The sequence below is a fragment of the Diadema setosum genome, chromosome 5 (genome assembly GCF_964275005.1).
Source record: "Diadema setosum chromosome 5, eeDiaSeto1, whole genome shotgun sequence".
Taxonomy (NCBI): domain Eukaryota; kingdom Metazoa; phylum Echinodermata; class Echinoidea; order Diadematoida; family Diadematidae; genus Diadema; species Diadema setosum.
Window position 1 is genome coordinate 4,498,144 of NC_092689.1, and position 27,042 is coordinate 4,525,185.

Genomic DNA, 27,042 nt, shown 5'->3' on the forward strand with positions numbered 1-27,042 from the left:
ATTTGCACAAAAATGTCCATATAATCACGCTGCTTATTTATAGTATTTATTCAGCAGGGGCGGATCCAGGAATTCCGTAAAAAGGGGGCGCGTTTACAAAATTAAAGGGGGGGGGGCACGCACCCCTCCCCCCATTTTTTTCTTTTTATTACTTTTGTTTCAACAAAAAATAAAGGGGGCGTGCGCCGGTTGCGGTCCTCCCTGGATCCGCCACTGATTCAGTGATTTTTGGCAATGAAAAACTGTCCACAGATGGCACTTTCACCACCCCGCCCCTTTCAGCATCACTTTTAGTTTATATGTTGTCATTGATACGGATGATTACGCCCTTTCGTTCGTTCGCAGGGATGGGCAATAGAAATTGAGAACTAAAACGTCAGCCCATGGATCGTGGAAGGTCAACCCCTATTGTCATAGCCCCGCCCCCTGTGAATAAATCATACCTTTCTATGGTATCTTTCGCGTTTAAATGAAACGAGTTCATGATTTAGTCATCATCTACTAGGATGTTTTGTGCGCCGAACTGGAGTGAAAACTGTATCTTTTCTCAACGGTGTTGTAATAATCATGATGACAAGTAAGTCTACGATGTCACTCATTCATATGATTTTCTGGGCAAAAAGTTTTCCCCCGCAAAAAAATTTGCATACAATCCTGCAACAGCAGCTCGCAATGCATATGCATGATGGATATGAAAAACACATTGTTGACGATCAAACAGCTGATTGCTCCATGTACGCACGGTACCTGGTGGTAGTGTGCGTGCCTGTGTGTACATGTATTGTGAAGCGAGCATTACTATTGTGGTACTTCCGAGACTTCGCGAAGAAACATTTCGCAGAACAGTGGCGATTCTCGTGCAATGGTAGGGGATCTCTGCGGTACTGACTGCCTGAAGGTGACACATTATTCACTCTAGAAGCTGACCTACTGACTGGTTTTTAACATCTCGGCAACATCTCCACACTGACAGCACTACCAGTATTCTCTCTCCTGAGCCTTTTGAAATTCCTTGGTGAGATGCGTTAATGTCGCGTGAAAGTTCGTAGCATTCAGGATTGTCTAGACATTGGTAGTAGTACATGTGCATTGTCATTGTACTCGTTCACCAACAAACACTCCGCAACAGTAAGCTTACGTAGAGTTGGTCTCCTGTAAACACAATATAAGTTAGCTTTTGATAGCCCATGACGGGCAAAAACTAGGTTATTTTGTATTGCATGTAATTCAGTCGTAGCTGAAGTGGGTAGCCCTCAGGGTGCATCTTGAAATTTTGGACCATGCTAGCTGTGACGGTAGACAGTTTGAATGCTAGTAGTACTGTAGTGAAAAAAGTGTCAGTGAATAAAGTGAGCACAGTGTCAGATGTGTGGCCATCATGATCATGAGAAACTGTGAAATAGTTCATACTTGCCAACATTTTCATTTGAGAAAGCAGTAGAATCCAGTCTGCGTACACGAGAAGAACTATAGCTTAAAATCTCTCGAAAGCGGTAGTCTACTGACTATCGCCTACATGTAAAAAGTGGTAGAGTTGGCAAGTATGATACTGATAGACTAGCAGTCTAGTCTATGTAATTGTGAATCATGAAATGTAAGTACTGCATTTTGCTTGGTAAGAAAAATAGTCTGATTTGATCCCTTTTGGAGAACCTCCTCACTGAGGAACACAGAAAAATTGTGGAAATAAATGTAAAAAACCTGCACCAAGGTTTGACTTTCCGTGCCAAAATCCAACCATGCGCAGAAGCATCGATCTTATGTACGTGGAGTGGGCAGTCAAATTCTGTATGGCGGTATGACCTAAAAATGGGCAGCTTGCTTTTCACTTTGATGCTACAACAAGGAAGGATGAGATTGTATATATACCACGCAATATGTTAACAAACTATTAACTATATTAACAAACTAGTTTCAGACTGCTGTTCACACTTAATATCACTTGTTACTTCTGCAAAGCTCGGGAGTAATGATGAATAATTTACTGCAGTTTCCGACTGCCTGAACCAGATAAAAAGTTTGCTCGGCTGGATCCCAAGCATTGTACATTTGTAAATATCAATCGTGTATAATTGTGCTTGGCTCACAATCCCTGTAATGAATTGTGTATACCTCTCTACACAGCACAACCAAAGAATCTTGCCAGACTGGAGTTTAACCGTTACAGATGATTTTGAATGAGCACATGCCTCATCAGTGCACATATTCACTGACGGGCATTTCTCTTCCTGCAGGGGTGCAAGGGGTTTTTGAATGTACCGCAGAGCGCAGCAAACCGAGATCAATTCAGTTAAAAAACCATAATATCTGATGCCCAACTCCATGTAAGTGTGAATATAATTTGTCCTTTGATCTGTAAAACGTAAGGACTTTAGCATGATAGTGTCGTAGAAGTCTTGCAACTACAACTTATTTCAGACCTTTGCTGTCACATGGTTTACTGAACCAAACATTTGACCCCCCCCCCCAAAAAAAAAAAAAAAAAAAAATTGCACTTAGTTGATTTTCAGTGTATTGACAGATCATGCTCATAGTTCCTGTATAAGACAGTGGTCTTATCTATACTTGATACAGTTTGTCAGGAAAACATTTTGTAGACTCTGATATTGATAAGAACTGAAAATAATTCTCATTAGGGGCATTTATCCTTGTGTACACTGTATGCAAACAGTGTGTCACTGTGATTTTACACATGGCTGCTTGTTTGAATTTGTATCATTAATGTGTACATTGAAACCTCATGTTCTTTGAGTATAAAGTACATGGAATCTTACAGAGCAAATGAATCATGCCATTTGCATGCATGCATTAGGTGCAACTTTTGTGCCATGAAAATACATGATCGGTGGACACTGAAGTCAAATGAGTAGAAAAGTCGAAGGTGGTTAACCCGTTGAACATACGTCCCGAGAATACTCGGGCAGGTGTCTATGGGAAATATGTGGTGTAGCAAAATCAGTCCGTCATCAATGGATTATTCACAAAGGGAATCCCCTCTTGCATTTTTTTCTCCCTTCCTGTTTTCGTACATGCTTAACTTTTTGCTTATCTTCTTTCCCTGCTCCTCAGCTCCCCTCCTTTCACCCTCCCAACTTCTATTCCTGCCCTACTTCTTCTCATCCTTCTCCTTCCTTCTTCCATCCCACCATCTTCCCTTCCTCCCATCTTCTCCTCCTATTTCCATACCATCATCACCTCCATTCCTCCTCTTCCTCTCCTCTCTACCTCTCATTCTCTCTACTCCTCTTCCCCTTCATCCTTCCCCCTCCTTTCTTTATAACCTCTTTCTTTCTTCCTCTCCATCTTCATTTCTCACCTCCCTGAGTCCCTTCTTGAAGTTCTTTCAATCCTTCTTAACCTCTTCCTCCACTCCTTCCATCACTCTTCCTCCTATCCTTTCCTCTTCACCTCTTTTCCTCTATCTTTTCCATCTCCCTTCAGCCCCTCCTCCTCTTCTCTTTCCTTCTTCCTCCCTGCCTCTCCCCGTCCCCTAACCCCATCTCTCCCTTCTGTCTTACTTTCTTTCCTCCTCAACTTTCTCTAGGTCCTTCCACCCCTACTCCCTTCTTTCTTTCCATCTCTAAAATTCCCTGCTTCACTTCCTCTTCCTTCCCCATCTTCCAACTTCCTTTTGCTCCCATCCCATCCTTTTACCCTCTTTGCTTCCACACTGGTTTTCTACTCTTTCCATCTCCCCTTTTCCCTATAAATCCTCCTCTTATCTTATCTGCTTTTTTCCTCCTCCCTCTTCTTATTCTACCCCCTTCTCTCCCTCTCCTCTCCTCCTCTTCCTCCTCCTCCCCCTTATTAGCCCCTCCTGCTGCCCACCCCTCCAATCATCCTCTGTTTAACCTTTCTCTCTCAGACCATGCCTCATCTATTCCACCTTTCTTCCTTTGTCATTTTTCCTCAGATTCAGAAGCTTTGCAATTTTCACTCAAAGTACTTGGTCATCCAGGTGAATGCATTCCCAATGAAAGAATCTTTAACATACTGCAGATAAATCTTGTCATCTATGTATGTTATATGCCATTCTGTTGCAAAGTTACAGTTTTTGCACTTTTGAAACTATGAAACAGAAGTTGCCTCCCAAATTATAGTAGGACTGTTGGAATAATATCAAAGAAAAGAGGCAGATGGTAGTCACAAATTTTCTGTCGAGCAGTGACATACAAGCAGTATTTCTCTGCTCCTTGCAATATTTTTAGCCATAGTGCTATATAGTATATACAGGTATTTACATGTACACTATGCTTGCATTTAGTCAGCACAAGGGAATAGGGAATCTGTAAAAGTTTAAAATCAAGACCCCTAATGTCATATTGTAAAACCATGATAGTGAGCAAACAAACAATGTGTTGACTTGTACAATGCTAACAACATGTGGCTATACAGTATGTTTTATGCACCCCATAGTTATGTGAGACAAACATGTGTACTAAAGGCTACCTCAAGCCACAGAGTTGAACATGCAACCAGATTTGAGTAGGTGACTTTGTCCTTTGCAATGTAGTGTGTATTAAATTTCATCATTTCAGCTCCTGCAGTGAATTGTGAATGTGGTGACCCAAGTTGGCATTTCTGTAACTACTCGGAACAAAATATGTATTTTCATGTGGAGTGCTCAGGCACGTACATCATGTGCACAGCCCATTCTCTATTTTCTCAATCCAGCTTTGTATTGTATATACTTTAAAAAACTTCGACTGAAATTTGGTACTTTTTTCTCATGCTCATGATATACAATTGCATGGCAAAAACTGGTGACAATAAGCATAACAAGGGCTAACTCTTAGAGCTTAAACTCTTTAAACACTAGAAGCATTCTGCGCAGTGTTCTAGAAGTGCAGTGTATGCTGTTGTGCCTACATGAAGACAAATGTTGAAGATGCTTGAAATCTGAAGCAGCCTAATTTGAGTCACTAGGGTTATCAGTTGGGATTAATGCCGCAATCTCAGCCAGTGAGATAAGACTGACATTCTCCTGTACGTGTACGTGTGTGATTTGCTGGCTGGCAGTGTCGACTTTTGTCACTTATCTTCCTGTGGCTTGGGTTACCTTGATGTGTCTCTACTGCAAGGAATTATTCTACCTTTCAGGCACTTAGTGGATACATGACAACTTTATTGTAGGGGTCCAAGGTAAAGACAATATACGAATTTTATATTGTATTCACATTTTGCTTTGCCACGTCACAAGATGTTTGGACTAGGGTTGTCTTGCAGAATATTTGCTTCATAGTGGACATTCTGTGCTGGCTGTAAGAAGACCCCTGTAAACTCAATGACTGGTTTCTTGAGAATACTGATGAATGTTCTAATTTTTTTTTTTCCTGTAGGATCCCCTGGATGCATTATTGGTATGATAGTAGCACGTATGTCTCGCTAGCACCACTTGCTGTCGTTGATGTTTTATGGCATTTATCTCACTAAGCATTCTCACTGAGCTATCTCACTGAGCTTTGTGGTGATTTCTCCAAATCTTTATTTATTTCACTTCCTTGAGCAATTTTCTCTTCTTTGCTTTATCTGTTAACACTCAGCATGATACAATTGAGGGATTATGTATTTCTTCTTTGTTTTCTTTTTTTTTTCCTGCTGAATATTATTCTCTCAATATGTAGTCTCATCAATGTTCTGTGTTAGATGTCACTCCCTCTTTCCAATTGTGAAAAGTTTATACTCTTTTTTTTTTTTTTTTTTTCTTCTGGCTTACCCGTATAGAAATCTCACTTAATGTCTGTCATGTGATTGTTTTTGCTTGTCAAACAGATCACACTTCTGAGCCACCTGACACTTACTCGATTTGACTGAAACAGCTTGTGGCGTTACCATGGCAAAATACCAGGGATTGCTGGTTCTGCTCACTGTGTGTTCCTCATGTCTTGGTGAGTGTCTCCTACACTCTGAAATATATGCCCCTTTTCATTTGCCAGTATCTTCTACTCAATTCCAGCTTGGATACATTCATTTTGAGTAGGTTATGGAAATTAAATTTATGAAATGCTAAAAATTGAGTGTATACAATGTAGTTTGAGGAAAGAGATCTGTACACTGAGTGGCACACTGACTCACAGCAATGATACAAAGTTGTAGCTGATACCCACCTCACACTTAACTAACTCTGAGTGTTATGAAAATGAGTCCTACAAAGTCGCTGTTATTGCTGGTGTCACAAGTGCCAGCATATTTAATTCATTTGTCAAGAGACTGGCCAGAATGGGGGGGGGGGGGGGGGGGGGTGATATATGCAAGGATTTTTTAATAGACAAACAAATATGATAGTCCTTGGGATCAATGGTACAATAATGTGTCCACAGGTGAAATACAGTCAAACCTACAATGTATCAGTAGTGGCCACCTGCCTGAAACCTTCGTTGGGCAGAAATCATCTCTTATAACCCTGTCTATACTGCGGTCAGCTGCCACATCATTTGTTTCCTGTGCTCAGTGTTTCAATGTGTGTAGTGACCATTGACTCCTAGATTGACCCCTCCAACAATGTGAGGAGGAAAAAAGTATCCATGATAGACATATATGACAACTGTATGCACACTTTATTACTGTATAAGCTGTTATTTAAATTTCGCGAATCAGTGTTGGACTGCAAATTTAACAACATGCAAAAATTATTGCCATGTGCTAGGATAATAGTTCACTTTATTCAACAACTTGTGTCAGTTCGCAAAAACAACATCTCGCAAAAATGTCCATTGTCTCCTCATTCATGAAAATATCTGTATGCGAAAATAACAGCTTATACTTGACAGTTATTCATATCACATTATGGCTGATTATATTGCTGCAAGAGAATAATTTCATGATAATGCCTGTCATGCCAGATAGTATAGACCTACTGGGTAATACAAAATAGACCTGTATACGCATAATATGTTCATTATGAATACAGGTAGTTTTCCACAAAGACTTTGGCCTTCTTGCAAATTTAAGTGTGATCAGCACATAATGATTCAGACTAAGTTTCAAAATGCAGACAGATCATATTGAAACTATTTCATCAGCTAAACATGAAGTCTGTTATCGGAGCAATGAAGAGTTTATCACCCATTATGTATACATAATATGTATTCTTAAAGTGTAAAAAGTAAGTACAGCCTTTATGCTAACTACAATGTATATATGTAGATCATATATGCTACCATTTCTTCTAAAATACATGAAACATAAGTATTGATCAGCATGAATATTACATTTGAGGTGTAAAACTACACTACATGCCTGTTCAATACTGTGTGTTTGAATGGTTGATATCAAATTGACCAAAAGCATTGATTTCAGTTTATGGATTTGGTAATCAGTCTCAGAGGTTTACCGGTATCAAATATGTTTTGTCAAGGGAAAGCTGTGTACAGAAATTGACTTTTTGAGGGACCCATTCACCCACAAAGCATGTTATTGCATACTGAATTGTAAAATTTCTTGAAACAAAATGGATATTCTGATGTTCTCGTCATCTATGGCTGTAGAGTACTTGTAGGAATTTTATGTTGATTGGCAAAAGATACTTGAGAAGTGTAGACTACATAGGTCGTTCATCAACATACTGTGTCACTCTTCATACTACAGGGTGATACATGTACATCTCGTCAAGTGATCAGCATTTTTTTCATTTTTTTCATTCATGCTTAACTCAGGAAGAGCCCCAGATCAAAGGTCAGCCAAGACAATGTGATGTGTCTCTGTCCCATTGATCGCAAAGCAATTATTTGTCTTTGAAATGCAAACCGAACTTTTTGAGAGTAACCTTGAGATGTACTTCAGATTAGTCCTGCCCTAGCTCTACCAGGTTCAACCTGTCCTGAATGAAAGATTTTTTTATTACTTCCAAGAGGGACTTGAAATCCATGCGCTATTGCATGTTAATTTGTTCTGCACACTGTTCAAAAACAAATTTTAGCTTAAATACATGTATAGAACTTGCCACAGCTGATTTGAAATCTAAGCCCTCCATATGCATCTCTGAGCATAGTTTTGATACTTGTATACTGAGAGGAATTCTGCCAAGTAAGGTAAACAGGAGTGTGTCTTAATTCAAAGTGCCAAGTATTCATTTAAGGTTGTCAGAGATTATATTCTCTGATTTATTTGACTTATTTCTTTCATTTTGCTCAAGGGTCCTGTGTCTTCATGAAACTTTGTACATGCATGTATGAATACAGCTTAACAATGATTCTCTTCAGAATTTTGGATCATGGGGTTAAAGCTCAAGTTAAAATACTAAACTTCTGCTACCTACTGCTGAAATTACACTATTTTCTCCTTACCTTGGAGATAAAGCTCAATGCATACACTTGATTAAATATCGTGGGTACATTGTATGCGTACAATGTATGTTCTACAGCTGTACATGCATTACTGCACAATGATGGCAGAGGCATGCAGTTGCCATAGCGACATTTTTAGTTTTGTGAATGTGTCCTTATTGGGAACACCAAATCAGCAAAAACATATTAATGAATTTATAAAGACAAATACTGATTTGATAATATTTGATGACAGTCATAGCTCAAAATGAATATCTTATCGCAGGAATGAAGGGTCTCTTGAGTTATGTGATAATAATTCAAGTTTACTATATGAAGTGGTACGTATAAATTTCAAAATCTCTTGAAAGACCTACTGCAGTTCAGTTTTTGACTGTGTAGAATTTACAGTTGTTCATGTCACTCATTGTGCAAAAATGACTCTAATTCGAGATGAATTCTGTATGAGGATTTTTTTCATCATTATTATAATGTGATGTAAAGATCCATTTTTAGGCTTTCCAGTGTATCTAGAGCTGCAAGAATGATTCACTTTGACTGCCATATCAACTGTTGTAACATGAATAGTGCTCAAACTTATACTTGCCTGTTGCATTCAGGGAATATAATTTTTTAGTTTCTACTTTGTGCTTGTTGACAAGTCTATTTGATTCAAATCAGTGCAATATTTTTCCCCCCTGAAATGCTTCAACAAGGTCAGCGCAGAAAAGCTGCACAATAGAAGATTGTATACAGACGCTTTCTGGATAGTCTCAGCGTGCTGTGAATAGAGTTCTCCGGAAAAGAGTTCATAAGGAAGGGCTAGCATGTGACATCCCCTCCGTACATAAAGTCCAGTAAGCAAGCACAGTCAGGGATGTGTGTATGTGTCGGCAGATGGAATATCAATTGAATAGGAGGTTGTGATTTTAGAAAAACCACCACACGTGATAGTATCAGCTGATTAAAGTTTCATTGATCTGATGAATCACCACGGCCCCAGTTTAACTTCCTGAAGTTCACGTTGTGCATTCTGCATTTGATAGAATAGCAGTAGCATGTTCTGCTATGCAAAGCTTTGGGCCATAGTGAAATATGTTCTAATGCAATAGAATACCTTCTCTAGAAATGTGAGGCTTATATGCATCCTGAGAAATTTGTCAATAATCTGATCATCAAAGCGTATAAATGGTGTATGTGCAATTTGCTGTTTAAAGGTATTAGCCCACATTTGTAAACCTGCAGCAATTGGTCTCATAGTTAGCATGGAGTTTGGGTATGATTGCAGTAACACCTGTGCAAAATTTCGTTCCAATTAGTCCATTACTTTCATAAAAATAAATGAAAATGCACCGTAATCCGTATGCATGTGTATAACGCTCGCTAGCTCCGGTCCACGTACGTGTTACATGTACAATGTACGTAGCTATAGCCCGCGCTCGTAATTCGATTTTGGGTCGGGTTGACCCGGTTTGAAAATTGATTTTAAAACGATGATTTTCTCTCTTTTATCGAATGGTATAGACAAAGAGCGACAGGTGAGGTATGTTACTGTTATAACTTGTGCTTGAAGTCATATTGGACCTGTTTTATGCAGTTTTGATTTTCGTGGGTTTGCAAACGTGGGCTAGTACCTTTAAAGTGTTTCACATACAACAACTATTTAACCTTTGATGATTTATATGAAGATTCTGAGTGCAAAATGGGATAAACACCATATTTAGATATCTTAAAGTGAGTCCATCATCAAACAGAGTGAAATAAAACCTTTCCATGAATACCTCATTTGTATCATAATAATAGGGAATAATCTTGAAGTTACTGTTCAAAATAAGCCATATTTTCTTATATGCTCTTTGTTTTTAGGAGCTTTGATAAATCTAACCATAAGAATGGAGTTACTGTAGCTTGTTCTGTGATAAAATTCTTCATGAAATTGTGTCCTTTAAAGTCAACAACAGATTTTAAAAGGAGACATTAAAAAGAAACAAAATTAGCATATTCAATAACCTCATAGATAACTAGAGAAGCACTCTGATAGCACAGACCTCCTGCCAAGCAGCTCATTTCCACCACTGATCTTGTTCTTCCATGGATATCAGTGATTTCCACCCATATGTATGCATGCATGCTGAAAGTTGCGCGATTTTCCAATGTAGAAGCCTTTTGTTACGTCGTCAACTTTCAGCTGCGCGGTGCACCGCCCTCACCCTAGCAGAAACTACATGTAGAGCATGCACTTTCGTGGGCGTATGAAAACCTCAAAAATGCACAGCTTGAACTCCCAAGTTCATTGACCCTACCTGCCAAAATATCGCAAATTCTTCATAAAATCCAGAAAAATTCCCAGATCACTCCCAAAATTCAGTCATCTGTTACTTGTGTTGTTCTCAGCCTTTCCTGTAAGTTTCATCCAAATCTGTTCACAACTTTTTGAGTTATTTTGCACACGGACAAACAAACAAACCAACACCAATGAAATTATAACCTCCTCCCTTGTCAGAGGTAACAAACAAACTGGCTTTCTCCATTCTGTATACTCAACTCATGCTTGACCAGAATGTTTGTGTACTGTACATTTGTAGGCCTGTTTTGTAATGTGTCCATCTGTGCGCATCACATTGTATGCCTGAGCAGCTGATGATTATGTCAGAATGTTATTGCTTTGCTTCAACATGGCTAAAGGTATAAAGTTGTATAGTACATCCTTTGTCTTTCAGGTCTGAATATATACTTGACAAGAGTGTAACCATACCTCCCATAGAATCATATGCCTGAAGTGAACTCGCAATGAAAGTTTGCATTAAAAAAGCAAGTTTTAATGCATACAGTATATTTCCCTTCAGGATGTGCATACACACCTATTGAGACTGTATCATATCGAGGTCAGCAGGAAGTTTATTGACCTCTGCAAGACTGATACTCAATTTCGCCACATCCACAGGAACCTGTGCGGGGAAATTGTTGGGGCAATCGAGAGAGAGTGTAATATGGAATCCATCTGCTTCAGGACACAGTACAATTATTACATACCTGTGTACAGAGGTCTCTGTACACAATAGGCCCGTTCACAAACAACGAAAATCGAAATTTCAATCGCCATCCAAATTTCGATTTTTTTTTCGACCGTTCATACACAGGGAAAAATCGCACTTCGCAGCAAGGAAAGAACGATCAGTGGCCAAACTGCGCATGCGCGAATCTTGCATGACCGAAGACTGACCCCGCAGTCCCAATAGAGTTTCGCACGCGCTGCGAACGACGGGACTAAAAATACCGATTTCCGAATCTCGATCGCGCTCACACACACGACGCTTGGCAAAATAATCGCGATTATTCTGAAAAATCGCACTAATAGTGCGAGTTGGATCGCGATAAGGATCGCGGTAATTAGTGAGATTTTTCTGTCCACACTGGAAAAAATTTCGAAATTTTGATCGCGATAAGAAAATCGATTTTTAAATCGCACTTTTTCCCTTGTGTGTGAACGGGCCTAATGTGATTGCACCCTACTATACTGTAGTACATAGAAGTGTTCACATTTGAAAACTATTACAAATTACTGTACAAGCTGAAATTTTTGCGATGGTTTTATTTTTGCGAATTTCGCGAATCACCTTTAAACTGTGAAAATAACAATGCGCGAATAGCTATTGTTTAAAGTTCAGTTAGAACCTCGCAACCGCGAAATTAACAACACGCGAAAATGTCCTCCAAGCAGCAATTTGCGAAAATATCTATACTCGAAAATTTCAGTTCGTACAGTATATGACCAATATATGAAGAGTCTGATTGCAAAATGAGTTAATGCCACTCGTTTTGATTTGAGATAGTGAATGAAGCTGCTAAAAAAAACCCCAGAAAAGAACAAGAAAATATGGGAAATTCTTAATCATAACTTCAAGAATATTTTACGATACATGTATGTAACAAGTGGGGTATCACTGGAAAGGATATATTTTGCTGTAACATCTGATGATGGATAACTATTACTTCAAATATCTAAAGATGGTGCTTAGCCCATTTTGCTTTCAAACTCTTCATTTGTTATGTGAATTCAAAAATATGCAAGAATAGGTCAAAGGGAAATGTTTGCCAAAAGTCATGGAAAGATCTGCTGTTTTTCTCTGCCAGTAAACAAACAAAGGTTATTCATAGAAAATAATAGATGTACTGTTCATTGCTAATTGCATGCATTGTAAACAGCAAGTCAACAAGAGATATTTCAAGATATATATATTTCTCTTCTTTTGCTTTCTATCTTGCTGCAGTTGCATCGGCGTATGAGGCTGGCAAGACCTACAGATACAATTATGTCACTCAGACTGAGATAAGCGACCCCAGTGTTGGGGAAGACTGGAGAAGTGATGGTTCCACGGTTGGATTCAAGATGTCCTCCCTCGTCAACTTGGCTGTCGTCTGGCAAAATCCCCAAGATGCCTACGAGAAGATCTGGAAACTCACGGTAAGAATTCTTGATTGGCATCACTATGTAAATCCTTGTGAAATAAATGTCTGTTGAAGGAAGCAAAAAACGTTACACTGACTTCTTTTCTGGCACTTTCTTAAAGGTGTGAATTGATAAACTGTAAAATTACAGTTTATAGAATTTTCTTTTAATATAAATTTATGTTGTCAGTAGCACTTTAATTGTCCACACACTAGCGATGTGACGTAAGACATTCTTAAGCGATAACCATGATCTTGGCAGTTTGTCATTGAGGGACTTGATGAGGCACAGACAAAGAAGAAACTTTAGTTGAAAATCCTGAGATTTGCTGACTGTGATTGCAGATGAGCAACCATAAGATATCACTCCAATATTTCATCACCATATTTTCATAAATTTTTCTTATTGTAATCAGTTTGCGGACACCAAACTGGAGAATCCATCTCGCCGTTCTGAGGAGACCAACACTTTCAGCTCCGCCCCGCCCACCCTCCAGGTCGTGAGTGGGGAACCCCTCTATGTAGTCACAAAGGGAGGGAAAGTCAACTCAGTGTATGGCTCTACAAGTGACACGCCCACCTCCTTGAATGCCAAGAAGGGGGCGGCCAGCCTTCTCCAATTCCAATCGGGCGAGGGCACTGTGCAAGAGGTATAGGACAGACTGCGGTACTGTAAACATCAATGTTTTCGCACGATTAGGTCAAACACATATTTGCCGGTTCCTTTTTTAACCCATTGAAGATGGACTAATTTTGCTACAACACGCATTTCCCATAGGCACTTGCCCGAGTTTACTCGGGACTCGTCCTCAACGGATTAATATCTTTTTTTTTTCAACAAATTTGTATTTTTTTTTTTAATACCTTTCCTCTGTTCCTACAGTTTAAATTCTGCGTTATTTTTTTGGGTGGGGAATGGGGGGATGTTATGCATTTTATGATCTTTATATGTTATTTCGACAACTGATCATTATCATCATAGATAAACCCCATTATAAAAAGGTCACCGCGTTTTATCTTGTTATAACCAGCACCTTGTCACTAAAAATGAGACTACAAATTAAATACAGTGTAGAAAATCTGGATTACCAAATTCGGTGTCTCATTAGCAAGCTTGTAATAACAGAGTTTCTATGTATGATTTTGTCTGTTTCTTTCCGCGTCTGTTTCATATTTGCTTCACACGTTGTCTCCTCCACCAGGTTGACTCATCGGGAGATTGCCAGGTCACGTACTCAACTGCAGGCGGCAAAGTGACCAAGACCAAGATCCTCGCCAGCTGCAGGAATCCGGCGTCGGTCGGCGACTTCAAGCACCCACGCCAGATTCTCGGGGTGGACGTCCAGTCGGAGTGCTCCACCGTCTACACGCTGTCCGAAGACGGGTCAATGGTCCAGTCGGCCGAGGGGACAGAGAGCTACGGGATCAGCGTTGCAATCAGAGATGCCATTGCCTCATCCGTTTGGTCAAGGTGGGTCATCAGCTGCCTTGCCACTCCTCTTCCTCTGTCTGCCAAAAAGGATGGAAACATGTCAAAACCTCTGAAGCATCGTTCAGACTGAGTCTGTGGTCCAGAATGCAGCTAGCTGCAAATTTTTCATTGAAGGACAAATGATTAGTTGAATTTGAAACATCCCTTGTACAGCTGTATGAGTAAGAAATATTGAGCTTGTAATAATTTTTAGTATAGTTTTCAACACAAGAATAGAGTTAGAATGGGTTACATTTTTTTTTTTTTTAAGAGTGAAGACTGAATATCTCCTACGTTTAGTATCTGAAATACCCTGTGTACACCATACTGTGAAACCACACCAGATTCAAGTAGAGATGTATATTGTGGTATGTGAAAAAAAAAAGAAAAGATATGAAACAGAGCTGAAAATATGGAATACAAGTCCAGTATAATGGGTCTTGACACAACTCAGCTTTTTGAAAGGATTCTCAAGGTAGTTTGTGGAGAAAATTGAATGCCTTTATTAATTACCTCTTTTCTTTGCTGTGTGTGTCTGTGACTCTCTCTTTTATATGTTTACAGCCAGTCGCTGGTGTTTGAAAGTTCAGCTGATGGAGCTGAGGTTCTCCAGGGGTCAACTGTAGAGGCCGCTATACAAGGTGCTGGAAGCCTTGTGGCCCAGACGCTGACTTTAGACCCTGTTGAGGAGCAGTGCACGGAGAACTGTCAGTCTGTAAGTGTAGAATTGCAATTGTGTCTCAAATGGACATGAATTTTCATTGTTGGATTTTTACCCGTGAACAATAGACAAGCATCAGTCTTTGCAGAGATGAAAGATGATGGAATTGAGATATCATGAATATTCATACCTGTTTGTGTTTCATTGTGAAGTGATAAGCATTAACATGATGATCAAGTACTGAATTCATTTAATTTACGGGAAAGTATAAGCCAAAGTATGCAGATATAAATACTGCTTCACTATATGTCTTCGTGAATTGACTACCTGGTATTTGATTGTGTACATATGACTTGGAGGGCTGCAGAATTATGAAATTATGAAGAGTTGACTTTGATGTCATTTCGGTGAAGATTTCCAGATATCTACTCATAAAAGTTGTTGGCATCTAGTCTATTCATATGCTGAACACAGACAGAATTGTCTTCTAGGCATGCAGTTCCTGATGCAGTCTGAATTTCATCTAGGTCATCGTTGCAGCTGCACAGAATTTGTGAGTGGATCAAAATAATACACTGTCCAAAGCTGCCAACTGGTACTGATTTTCAGTAATTTCTACTGAAATTGGGGAAGAATACTGAAGGTCACAAGCAAATTACTGATTTAAGAAATCATTGTCTGTGATATATTCTATTACACTGTTAAGGATTACTGATTTTCACTCAAAAAAGGTGCAAATTACTGATTTTCAGCCATCAATGTACTGAAAGGCTTTTACAAAAGTTGGCAGCTCTGACTGTCAGTATGCATGTATATTCTGGGCACACTGGGAATACTAAATGTTACATCACTGTTATTCTCTTTTCAATGCTCTTATGCTTATCAGGCCGCAGATGTAATAGAGAAGTACAGAGACTCCATTAAAGCAGACTTGCTCGCCCAGCCAGAATCCTCGGCAGCGTTTGTTGAAATTCTACAGGCCTTCAGGCAGGCTGGGAAGGAGACTATAGTTGATATAGTCAGGAGTGAGGCGAATGAGGAAATTCAGTAAGAAACTTTGTCATTTTGTGTATGTATGTGTGTGTGTGTATGTGTGTGTGTGTGTGCGTGTGTTTGTGTTTAACCATAAATGTTTGCAACAGATTTGAGCAAGATTTTGACAAGTGAGGATCTTATTTTTTTAAGATGTAGAATGTGGGGTATTCCTGTAGGAATGTACAGCCCATACTTCATTGATGCTTTGTTGCATTGATTTGTAGACCACAGTTGCTTGACATTGTGGCAGCCACACAGACCACTGCATCGTGGGGGGCTGCCTTGGAGCTGCTGGATTTCGGAGACAATGACCTCGCAGACGTGATCGAAAAGTTCCTGGTCAACCTCGCCTTCAACAACCACCCCTCAGTGGCACAGATCGAAAAGCTGTGGGTATGTCATATCAGTGTTACAACGTCATTGGAAGAGAGTGTTGCAACGTCATTTTTGGAACCCATCATCTTGAATAAAATATTTCAAAAAGACAACAGCATTGTTGTACACATTATGGCCAGTGTCACCTTGCCATATGAGCATACATGAAGATATCTAAATTAAGTGCACAATATCAAAGTTATACACTAATTCACTCCATGTTCTGGTGGGTGAGACAGCCAAACCACCAGGGGCAGATTCATTGATCTCGATCAGGGCTAAGTGCAGTGCTTCACTAAGGTTTTTGTGATGTACATATCTTTGTGGATCTAATTATAATATCTTTAAAGAAGACATTTGTTGTAACATATAGCCTAGTAATGTTATCATTTTGTTTATCTTTCAAAGGGCATGGTCAGCAACAATGAGATATCAAATGAGAATGTGAGGAAGACCATGGCACTCTCACTGGGGTCTATTGTGAAGACCTTCTGTGCCATTTCAGAGGAAGACTGCAACTCAGAGGTATGTCATCTTGTTTAATTTCATGATTATTCTGGATTAGAATGCAATATGATAGTTAAACAAGAGGTTCATATGTGACCGTGCATCACAAAACGAACAAAAAGTTGCACCCCTTGACTCAAAAAAGGTAAAACGGGTGAACTAAGTCAATGTTGAGTTTTTCATATTATCTTAAAGAGTAATTCTTCTACATTATCCTTAAGTTTGGATTCATAGAATGTATGGGAAAGAGACGTGTTTTACCAGTTTTTCTACCACCCTCTTTTTGTAGAGTTGTGTGATCAGGTATGTCTTCTAGAGGTCCCTATAAATATCCCTTGCACACTTTTCACTTTCAACTCTAATAACTTTTAAAAGAATAATGCTACTGCTTTGAAAGTTGGCACTAATCATGAACAGAATGTGTATATACAGCATGCTTGATTTAAGCTTAATCTGATAATCCCTTCATTGTTGTTGCTCCGGTGGTTTATGTCCTGTTTTTTGTCCCATTCGTACCACAGCCAGCTCGGCTTGGTAAAGATTAAGCACTTTTGAATAGACCCTGTACTTCAAAGCCTCTTATCTCAGTTCATACTTTGCAGAGTGTGTGCTTTCTTTCCATTATGTAGATATGTTAGGAGAGTCCATTTGAATTGAGTTATACATCATTTTAAAGCTTAGAGTCTGCTCTTTCAGAATCTGCTCTTAACTAAATATTCATGTTTGGCGACTTTTTTTTTTGGTTTTGTGATGCAGGGTCACATATGTATTTTCCGAAAAAAATGTGTTTAAGTCTTTAACAAGCAACACCTTACAAGACACATGTTTGTAATCTTTTAGTTCTCAGCTGGAGCAGAATAGAGACTCTACTATTGACCTAAGGTTATATAGTAGACCAGTGGATAGATATCTTAGAAACCAGATATCGATATCAATTAATTTGTATGTATCACAAAATTCTTAGCTGAATCTCAATTTTCCCTCTGTCATCAAGGCACTAGGGGGATTTGCTTTGACCAGTCAACTTTATGTCACATGTAAATCAAGCATTTCCAGTCAGAAGAGATATACAATTATGTACTGGTCATACTGCCTTATACTTCTGTTTTAATAGCTCTTTTAGACTTACAGACTTTAACTAATGGAAATGTTTGTATAACCTTATTTGGACACGTAAATATGATGCCTTTTCAAAATGTGTGGTTCACTCAGACTCATTTTCTCTAGAATGTATAGGCACACTCGACCTAATACCTTCCTCAGGAATGACAGCTTCATATTCACCAATCCTGCCAATCATCCTTATGCACAATTTTTAGTCTATGTGATATGCCAGCCATCCTTCCAAATATTGCAGAACAAAATATAGAGCTAAAGAGTGGTACCTGATCACTTCTACTGTCAATTGCCCACAGCTTGTGCAGAGCATTCTCAATCACTTTGTGGGAGGGCTGGATGACGAGAACAGGGACACCCGTCTCATCTCACTCTACGCTCTGAAGAATGTTGCCTACCCACCCACTCTCCCTCGGATCCTGACCCTGGCCAAGGAGGACGACGACATGGACCTCATTGAGATCGCCGTGGATGCCATGTCGCAGTTTGACGCCTCATGCTTCGACCGTGAGGTAATCAGAGTCTGTCCTCTTAGTGCTAGGGTGGTGTTCCATGACAATTTTTGTTGTCTGCTCACCCCATAGTTTATCTAGAGATGAACGTGAAGATTACACCTAGATTACAAAAATTTCATCAGTTCCTTAATCTTTAGACACATCTTTCTCTCTCTTTCTTTTAATAGTGCATCAAGTGCAATTGCCGCACGAGTGCACTCATAATTTTGCTGATATCATGGTCTGTTTTTATGTTCTTACCTTCTTGATACAAGGATGTGGTTGGTAAAATGGTTGTCAAGCATTGTAGGTTGCATAACTACAGATATACTAGCAAACATCAAACAGTCCATCATCTATGAGCATACTAGCAATTCTTGCAGTAATCACAACTATCTTAACTTATGATGCTTGAAAAAAAATCTTCATGAAATGGAACTAAGGAAAAGGGGTCATTTGTCAACAGCCTGAATGAACATGGACACCTAATTTTTTGGTTTTTTGTCTACAATTCTGTACTTATCAAAACTTAATGTGACAGTCTCACAGATAACTAAAAAAAAAATCAAATTTTTGTGTGGTGGTTATACTCTTTGCCTTTTGTTGCTAGATTGTGTCTGGACTAAACTCCATCTACCACCAAAACAAGCGGCGTTTCTCCAACGTGGTGCGGGTGGCTGCTGTCTCTCTGGTGCTGGGCAAGAATCCCTCCACTCAGGATGTAGTCAACGTGGCGCTCTCGCTGAACTCGCAGGAGTCAAACGAGTTTGCCAAGTTTGTCTATGCTAAGATGATGCTGCTTAGTCGGGAGAAGACACCAGCTGGGTGAGCCTTTTTTATTGGTGTGGGGAGTTAGGGTTGATTTGGACTATCGAGAAAGTGAGAGATGAGAATTGAGCATTTGTGTCTAATTATATGAGTATTTTATGGCAATGTCATAATTTGATGATGCTCAGTAACATGTTGGATCATTGGTAAGTGATGACATGATAACAGTGATGGTGGTGATGACAATGATGATGATGATGATGATGATGATGATGATGATGATGATGATGATGATGATCAGTTTAATGATGATGATGTTGTTGAGAAAGAGGATGCTGTCGGTAATGTGTTAGGTGGACTGTATTGATAACAGTGTTGATATAGATTTTAATGATGATAATCATGTTTTTGATGAAAAGGATGGTGTTAGGAGATTTACAGTTGTGATGGTTATGATTCTTTTGTGGAGGAGATAGAGGTGTCAGAAGAGAAAGGGGGAGGAGGACCGGGAGAGGGAAGGAAGTGGTTTTGGTGGAGTGTTGTTTGTGGAAGTGCATGATGATGATGATTAAAGTTATGATTATTGTTAGTGATAGCAGTATATGACTGTGTTGTTAATGATGGTGATGATCATGTATTGAGTTTGTGAGTGATGCGTACTAGCAAGTCTGTGCATCAGTCATAAGTATATTCAAAATCATCTTGATCCCTCTACATCATTTCCTGCAGGGCTGTGATCACTGATACGCTTGCCGATATGATGGTGTACAACTACGCTATGATCAGGACAGGAGGATTCTCAAATGCCTACCAGAGCTTCCTAGCAGGTCAGTAATTCTTGTTTACAAGAAAACAAATCTATCTCTTGATCTTGACCACAGTTAACTCAAATATTATGTGTCAGTGGAAGGTACTATACCCAACTGACATTATAATGCTTTTAATGTTGGTCTTTTCTAATTCTAAAGAAATGGCAGCCGCTGCAGCTCCATTTGAGTTGGACCTACAGATGACTGGATCTGGTCTGCTGAGGAAAAGTTCCTTTGATGTCAGTCTCAATGCCGCTAATGACTCACTGCTCATAATGCAGGTAAGCATGAGCACAGTGAAGTTCATAATACAGAGATATCTGAAGGCTGCATGTAAACGTCATGGCAGGACTTTTTGATACAAATTTTCATATTGATTTTAAGTATTATGGATGTGTTTGTTCCTGTGAATTTCTCTGTGAATTCCTCTTGCACTGTTCTTTCAATTCCTCTTGAAAATGTTTGTGAAAATTATTGGGATGAAGCTGACACCAGTGTATTTTGTAGACAGAGCAATTCAAAATAGATCCTACTTTTAAGATTTCTTTATTGTTATGCAGGTTTCATTGAGAACCTTGAGAATCTATGCAGTCTTTGAAGCAAATTAGCAATGATCGAGTTGGAGAAGATGATATTTTGTTAAAAACTAACTGTCAGTGTTGATGTTATATGTGTTTGTGTGCAAGGTTGGAAGTATATTAACTCAAAGTGATCTGATAAGAAGAAGAGGGTGATAACAATTTTCCTCGCCAACCAGGTGCTGCTGTTCTCACGGGGCCTGGAGAGCTTCTTTGGTGAGGATACTGGCGATGAAGGCGAATCTACAGCAGGCATTGCTGTCCAGCTCCTGGGCATCTCCCTGCGGCCGATTGTTTTCTTCTCAGGGTCTGGCGACCTGATGAGCATGGCGTGGAGTCTAGGCTCTGCCTCCGACTCATCCTACTCAGCTGTCCAGGGCCTGATTCTCCTCCAGGACCACTCACAGGTGACTGACTTACCCCCATCTCATAACTGCTAGCTTCCTGTCCCTTATTGATTGTTTCCTTTACATTATGGCTGATAGCATGGCTCTCCTCCTCCTTCTCCTCCTCCTTCTTCTCCTCCTCCTCCTCTTCCCCCTCCTCCTCCACCTCCCCTCCTCCACCTCCTCCTCCTCTTCCTCCTCTTCCTCTTCCTCTTCCTCTTCCTCCTCCTCCTCCTCCTTCTCCTCTCTTCCTCCTCTTCTTCCCCCTCCTCCTCCTCTCCTCCTCCTCCTCTCCTCCTCCTCCTCTTCCCCCTCCTCCTTCTCTTCCTCCTCCACTTCCTCCTCCTCTTCCTCCGCCTCCTCCACTTCCTGTTCCTCCTCCTCCTTCTCCTCCCCCTCCTCCTCCTCCTTCTCCTCCCCCTCCTACTCAATCTTCGTCCTCCTCATCCTCATCCTCTTTCAAAGTGTTGACACTAAATTTTCTCATTGTTCTGCAGAGAATCTCCCTCCAGTCAGGTTTTGAGGTGGATGCCAGCCTCCAGGGGGGCGTGTCTGTTGATCTGGGTGGTGGCCTTGACTTCAGTCTCTGGCATCGCACTTCAACAACAACTGTCTTCAACAGGTAGGCCTAACCATCCGGATTTGAGTTTAGACTTCAGGCATGGTATTATAGCAACTGGCAGAGATGTTTTAGCCATATACTTTGAAGCCATCTGGAGTTCTTGTGGTTGAAACAAAGTGTTCGTGGCTGATTTCTGCAAAGGTCTTTGGTAAGAATGTGAGACCTGATTGTTTGAAGACTTGATTTAATAGGAGACTCCCATTTTGTGTGTGAAAATATGAACATTGAAAACATTTATGTGACCAATCTCTCTCTCTTTCTCTCTCTTGTTTTTATTCACAAGCATAAACATCTTGCTATGTATGCAAGTGCGAGCCACTCATTTTCCAGTTCAGAGTTGACTCCAAACTCTATTAGAAGTATGGTACTTTTTTTTTCTTCTTTAAAAAAAAAAAACAGTTTATGCCTTCTCTAGATAATGATTATAGATAATAATGATCACAATGAATGCCTTTAAAGGAGACCTCCGGATGATTTTCAAATTTTTACATTTGAACATGTATAAATTAGTTATACTGGGTACAGAGTTTCAGGATTTATAATGATTGGGATGAAAAATAAGAATGTTTTCGAAGTTTATAACAAATTGCAATGAACAAGGATGATGACATGGTAACCTCACCATAAGAATGCATGAGATGTGGCTCAAGGAAGCGGCACAAAAGAAGAAGGCATGCATAGATTACACACATGTGAGGTTGCAAGCATGCGGTATTGTAATGGAATGACACTGCTACATTTCTGAGATATGTGAGGCTCCTATGTCATCATCTTTGTTCAGTGTAATTTGTTTAAGGTTTTTGAAGTACTGTTTCTCTGCTTAAGAACCACAATAAATTCTACAAATCTATACATGAAGTTGTTGATTTATGTACTACATGATGTGAAATTTTGAAAATCGTCCGGAATGCCCCTTTAATTCATAGAATACCAGGGAATAGTGCACTAGCTGGGGCCAATATTGTACTCATCTTCGATCGTGCAATATTGGTCCTAACTCATGCAGTATTCCCTGGTATCCCGTTCATTGCCATCCAATATAATATATATTCATCCCTTGCTTTTTCTTGCCGCCAGCGGTGCCATGTCGATACGTGGATCAACCCGTCTCGTCAGCCCGGTCCTGAATGCGGTGGTCAAGTACGGCGCCGATGCCAAAGGGCACATCGACTTTGTGACGACGGTCAAATTCTCCTCACTTCCTCCATCCTTCTGTCTCCAGATGATGCAAGAACCTCTTTCATACAAGTAAGTTTTATCAAGTTTGCAAGTCTGTACCATTGTGCATAATGCCGGGGGGGGGGGGGGGGGGGGGGGTTATAAATTCTTTTAATATGCAATACTTCTACAGTTAAATTCATGCTACAGTCATATATCGTCCCTTGTGGTGACACGACCTTGTCTCTAAACAATTATGAATTCCAGGAGAGTGAAAAAACTTTTTTCTTTTGCACAACATTTTTGCAAAATAAATTCAATATTCATGTCAAATAATGTAGAAACATTGTTTTTAACATTGATAATTGTAATGTATTAAAACCGTATTTTTTGTATTCAACATTGAGTTTTGCAGTTTTTGTAATATACGGGTTATGCAAATTGAGATACCACTTGATGTTCCCCCAGGGGTGATATGTGATTAAAACATCTTTTGCAGCTACTTGATAGGCAGGCAGCCATTTGCCTGAAGTGAATCTCAAAACTAAAATATTAGGTTTCAGGTGAGTTTCAGGGCATTTAGAATGGTTGAGATCACTCGCAATTACACAACTTTTTTTGCCACAAGCCATTCTAAAAAAGTGTTTGAATGGAGCTACTAGTGTTGTCAGGTTGAAATTGAATCAAATGATATCAGCTTGCATATTCTTAGCATTACAAGCCTCGTGCATGGCTCTATATTTTTTCATCATAACCAGGGCCCATGATATGCAACTCTGCTACAATGTTATCATGTGAAAACAATCAGCATATATTACATATTGGTATATATCTTCATCTCTTATTTTATTATTTACAAGTGATAAAGTAATATGTATCCAGGTTTGCGTTCAATGCAGAGTGTTCCACTCCCCCCCCCCCCCCCCAAAAAAAGAGAGAAATATGTGAGTTTATCCATTACCTCCAAGATATTAAGACAGGTTCATGTAGATTTATTAAATACGTAGCATAGTATTACTCAATTCCAATTAGGGATGAATTGATGCAGTTGTATATATATGTTTAGAGTCTTCAATGTGATATAAGGCATTGTCAAAGAGATTTAATTTCATTTGGATGAACCATTTGAAACATTAAAATAGCTAAACAGAGAAAATATTCACTACTATAAGTAGGTATACGTTCTACATACATTGTTATTTTTCATTTTTATTGATCATATGCTTCTCTTCTCCACTTCCAGACAATTTGTCAAGAAGTTCGAGCAGGCGGAGAAATCTCCGAGGAAGTTTGCTGTGTCATATTCTCGCAAGACAAGTATACAGGAAGGGTCCTTCAAGCTTTTCGATGAGAACTCGCCCATGTGTGACGAAATGTTCGGCGAGAAAGAAGAGGAGCAATCATCTGGCTGGTGGTAAAACATTTTCAGAAAGAATAGAAAATCTAAAAGCAAAAATCACAAAAAGAGATTCTAGAAATGTCAAAGTAGGTAGCAGAAATTGTGAGTTCAACTCATTCCTTCGCTGTGTATCAAAAAGTTGACAGTGCCCATTTAATGCAAGACGTTGATTTAGTCAATTTAGATTAGGCATATTTATTTGTCACATTGGTGCATGTAGAGAATATGCAGTTGCTAGAATGAAGACAAGCTTGTTTAACCCATTGTTTAATAGCAAAATGAATTTCAATGAGGATAAATTATGATTGTCAGCTTTGCAGTGCTACTTGTTATATTATTGTGCTGTGTGTGGTAAGTCATAATATTGAAAAGAAAAGCAATATGCAGAGGAAATGCAAGATGGCTTCCTGTCTAGAAACTTATGCCTTTCTCACATTTCCAATTAAAATGTATTAATGACTGTAGAATTAAAGAACTCTATGGCATCTCCATATGAGCACCATTGTACTGTCTCAGTTGACAACATTTCAGTTGAAAAATGGTGGGGATATAGATAATATATTTTGGGCGGGAGTTTGTTTACATGTGGACGTGTACATGTTGAAGTTGAAGATGCATTTGGTGCTTGTTGTTCAATATAGAGTCCTAAAGGACCTGCTGTAAAAAGTGTTGTCAAAACATTATGCAATATATGTGTGGATTGTATTTAGGAAATTATGTGAAGTTGCCTTGTGTGCCTTAAGTCTTAGTCCCAATGATACACTGTAAAAGCAGAAATTATTGTGATGCATTAATTTTCGTGCATTTTGCACTACTTTTTGGCTAGCAGGAAGTCTAAAACCTGCAAAAATATCTTCTCAATTTTATCTGCACATTTTGAATGGATTGACAATTGGACAGCGCAAATTTCAGAACCTGCATATACATTAATGAGCCGCTCAGCGCGAAAAATTAAATCATGCGAAAATATTGACATTTCCAGTATATGACAACAAATAGTATTAGCAGTGTAGGTGTTAGATACAAGATTGACAGCCAGTTTGTTTAGCAAAGGAAAGGGAAACAGTATGTTCAATTTCATGGTTGCTTTTGTGGAGTACCAAAAGAACTTTCCAGTGCCAGTAAGAATAGAATCTCACTTTCACAGTGACTTTGGCACAAAGTTCCCTCCATACTCTAGCTGTCATCCTGAGCATTCATGAGTATATACATTTTTTAAAGACTTGTTTGGGAGTTTTTTAATGAAGTATAAGACTCTTTATCATTTAAAGGTGAGATCCAAACATATCAGTGGGATTTTTTTTTTCCTCACACGAACAAAACCAAAACATATTTTTGGCAGTCAGAAATATACACAAACACATTTGATATTAACCTCTCATAGTATTATTAAAAGTGTATGAAGGTGCATGTTCCTCCACTCAGGTTTTCATGTGACATGCATTTAAGCATTCGTCTGTTTCTATAATGCATAATAGTCATATGATTAGCTATTCGTTTTTACAACTCATGTAGGTTGTTTGATTGATAATCAACCAGAAAAACAAACAAACAAACAAACAAAACCTAGTTTTGGAAATCACTGAGGGAAGCCATAAAATGAATGTCACTCAGTCAATATCGCTGCTACAAATAAACAGTGCATTTGTTCAGCAGTGATTTAGCATTAAAATGGGTACACTTAATTTATTTTAAGCTTACTTATAGTGAACCATGGACAAGATGGTACGCACACTGCAGTGTGGCCTATGGTTCCTTGTCAGCTCTTGTTTCAGTGATAGAACATTCACCCATAAAAGTGAATTGATGTGCACAGCAAACATACAGTATATCACTCTATGCAGTATTTTAATGTAAGCATACTTCAAGGTGGAAATGTATATTCAGTGAGCAAGGAGAAACACAACCAGCAAATCATCGTAAATTTGAGCAAAATGGATGGAGTTTGAGAAAGTTAGGAGTATTTGCACCACACAAGTAACCCAGCAAGCATAGTATGCCGTAGCAAGCAGCAATTGACCCTCTTTTTTTTTTTTAATGTGTCTTTTCCCTGACCCAGTCGGTCAAAGGTCAGGAGAAGGGTAGTTTACCCCACCCCCACAGTCTAAGACATCATTGTCATCATCATCTCCTAGAAATCTAATAGTCTAAGAAAGCGTTTCATCAGAAGATCAGAAAATTTTCAGAGACATGAATTTTTGATTATGCAACTTGGCAATCACTTTTGTTGAATATGACAGTACTAATTCCTTTAGTGTTTCCATGCTACATGGGCTTACGAGGTTTAGGTTGTGTGACGTGATACCTGTGATGTGAACTTGATCATGTTTGAGAAACTTACGTTTGATATTATACTACACTATGTATCATTGTGTTGGCATTGATGATGTCATATCATGTTTGATCTATGCCTTGGACATCCACAGAAAAAGTATTATTTTTTTTTAAGGATTTTTGTAATTTTGCACTAGGCTTTTGTACTGGCAGGTTGGCCAACTTTGATGAGAATAAATTCCATCTTGATGAGATCTTGTCTATACAGAGTGGCCATGGTTGTAAGTGTGTATATATGTGTGTGTGTGTGTGTGTCAGTGTGCATACATCCACATTGTTCACATGATGTTCACATATGAGGTATATACAGCAATAGTGTATTGAAGGACACATAATATCAATCACTTTCACCATTTTTAGTGCAAATATATATATATATAGTATACTATATATATATATATATATATATATATATATATATATATATATGTATATATATATATATATATACTATAATAATATAAAGAGTGCAAATATACCCAGAAAAAAAGCCTATAAAACAACATACAGATAGCAGATGCATAAACTTCAGGTCATCTAAATAAACAGAGAGAGAGAGAGAGAGACCACACATACACATACGCGTCTATGATAGAAACCGAGGACCTGTTTTACC

The 27,042-nt window shown here is 39.0% G+C and overlaps 1 protein-coding gene across 1 annotated transcript; it reads left to right on the plus strand.

The window, feature by feature from the left end:
* The first annotated feature begins 943 nt into the window (after positions 1-943).
* LOC140228522 (microsomal triglyceride transfer protein large subunit-like) lies at positions 944-26,618 on the plus strand. Its single transcript, XM_072308755.1, has 17 exons — positions 944-1,015; positions 5,773-5,888; positions 12,536-12,729; positions 13,130-13,363; positions 13,916-14,184; positions 14,749-14,899; positions 15,732-15,892; positions 16,105-16,273; positions 16,664-16,780; positions 18,178-18,390; positions 18,983-19,197; positions 19,870-19,967; positions 20,109-20,230; positions 20,707-20,934; positions 21,411-21,535; positions 22,613-22,783; positions 23,937-26,618. Exons 2-17 carry the CDS (start codon positions 5,834-5,836, stop codon positions 24,109-24,111), a joined length of 2,697 nt encoding a protein of 898 aa, XP_072164856.1. The 5' UTR covers positions 944-1,015; positions 5,773-5,833; the 3' UTR covers positions 24,112-26,618.
* Positions 26,619-27,042: the final 424 nt, after the last annotated feature.

Excerpts from the sequence above, each read along its gene's own strand:
- LOC140228522 (XM_072308755.1), top strand. The coding sequence starts at position 5,834 with ATGGCAAAATACCAGGGATTGCTGGTTCTGCTCACTGTGTGTTCCTCA. Across the intron at positions 16,781-18,177 it reads AGGAAGACTGCAACTCAGAG|CTTGTGCAGAGCATTCTCAA; the intron begins GTATGTCATCTT and ends AATTGCCCACAG. Across the intron at positions 20,935-21,410 it reads TCCTCCAGGACCACTCACAG|AGAATCTCCCTCCAGTCAGG; the intron begins GTGACTGACTTA and ends ATTGTTCTGCAG.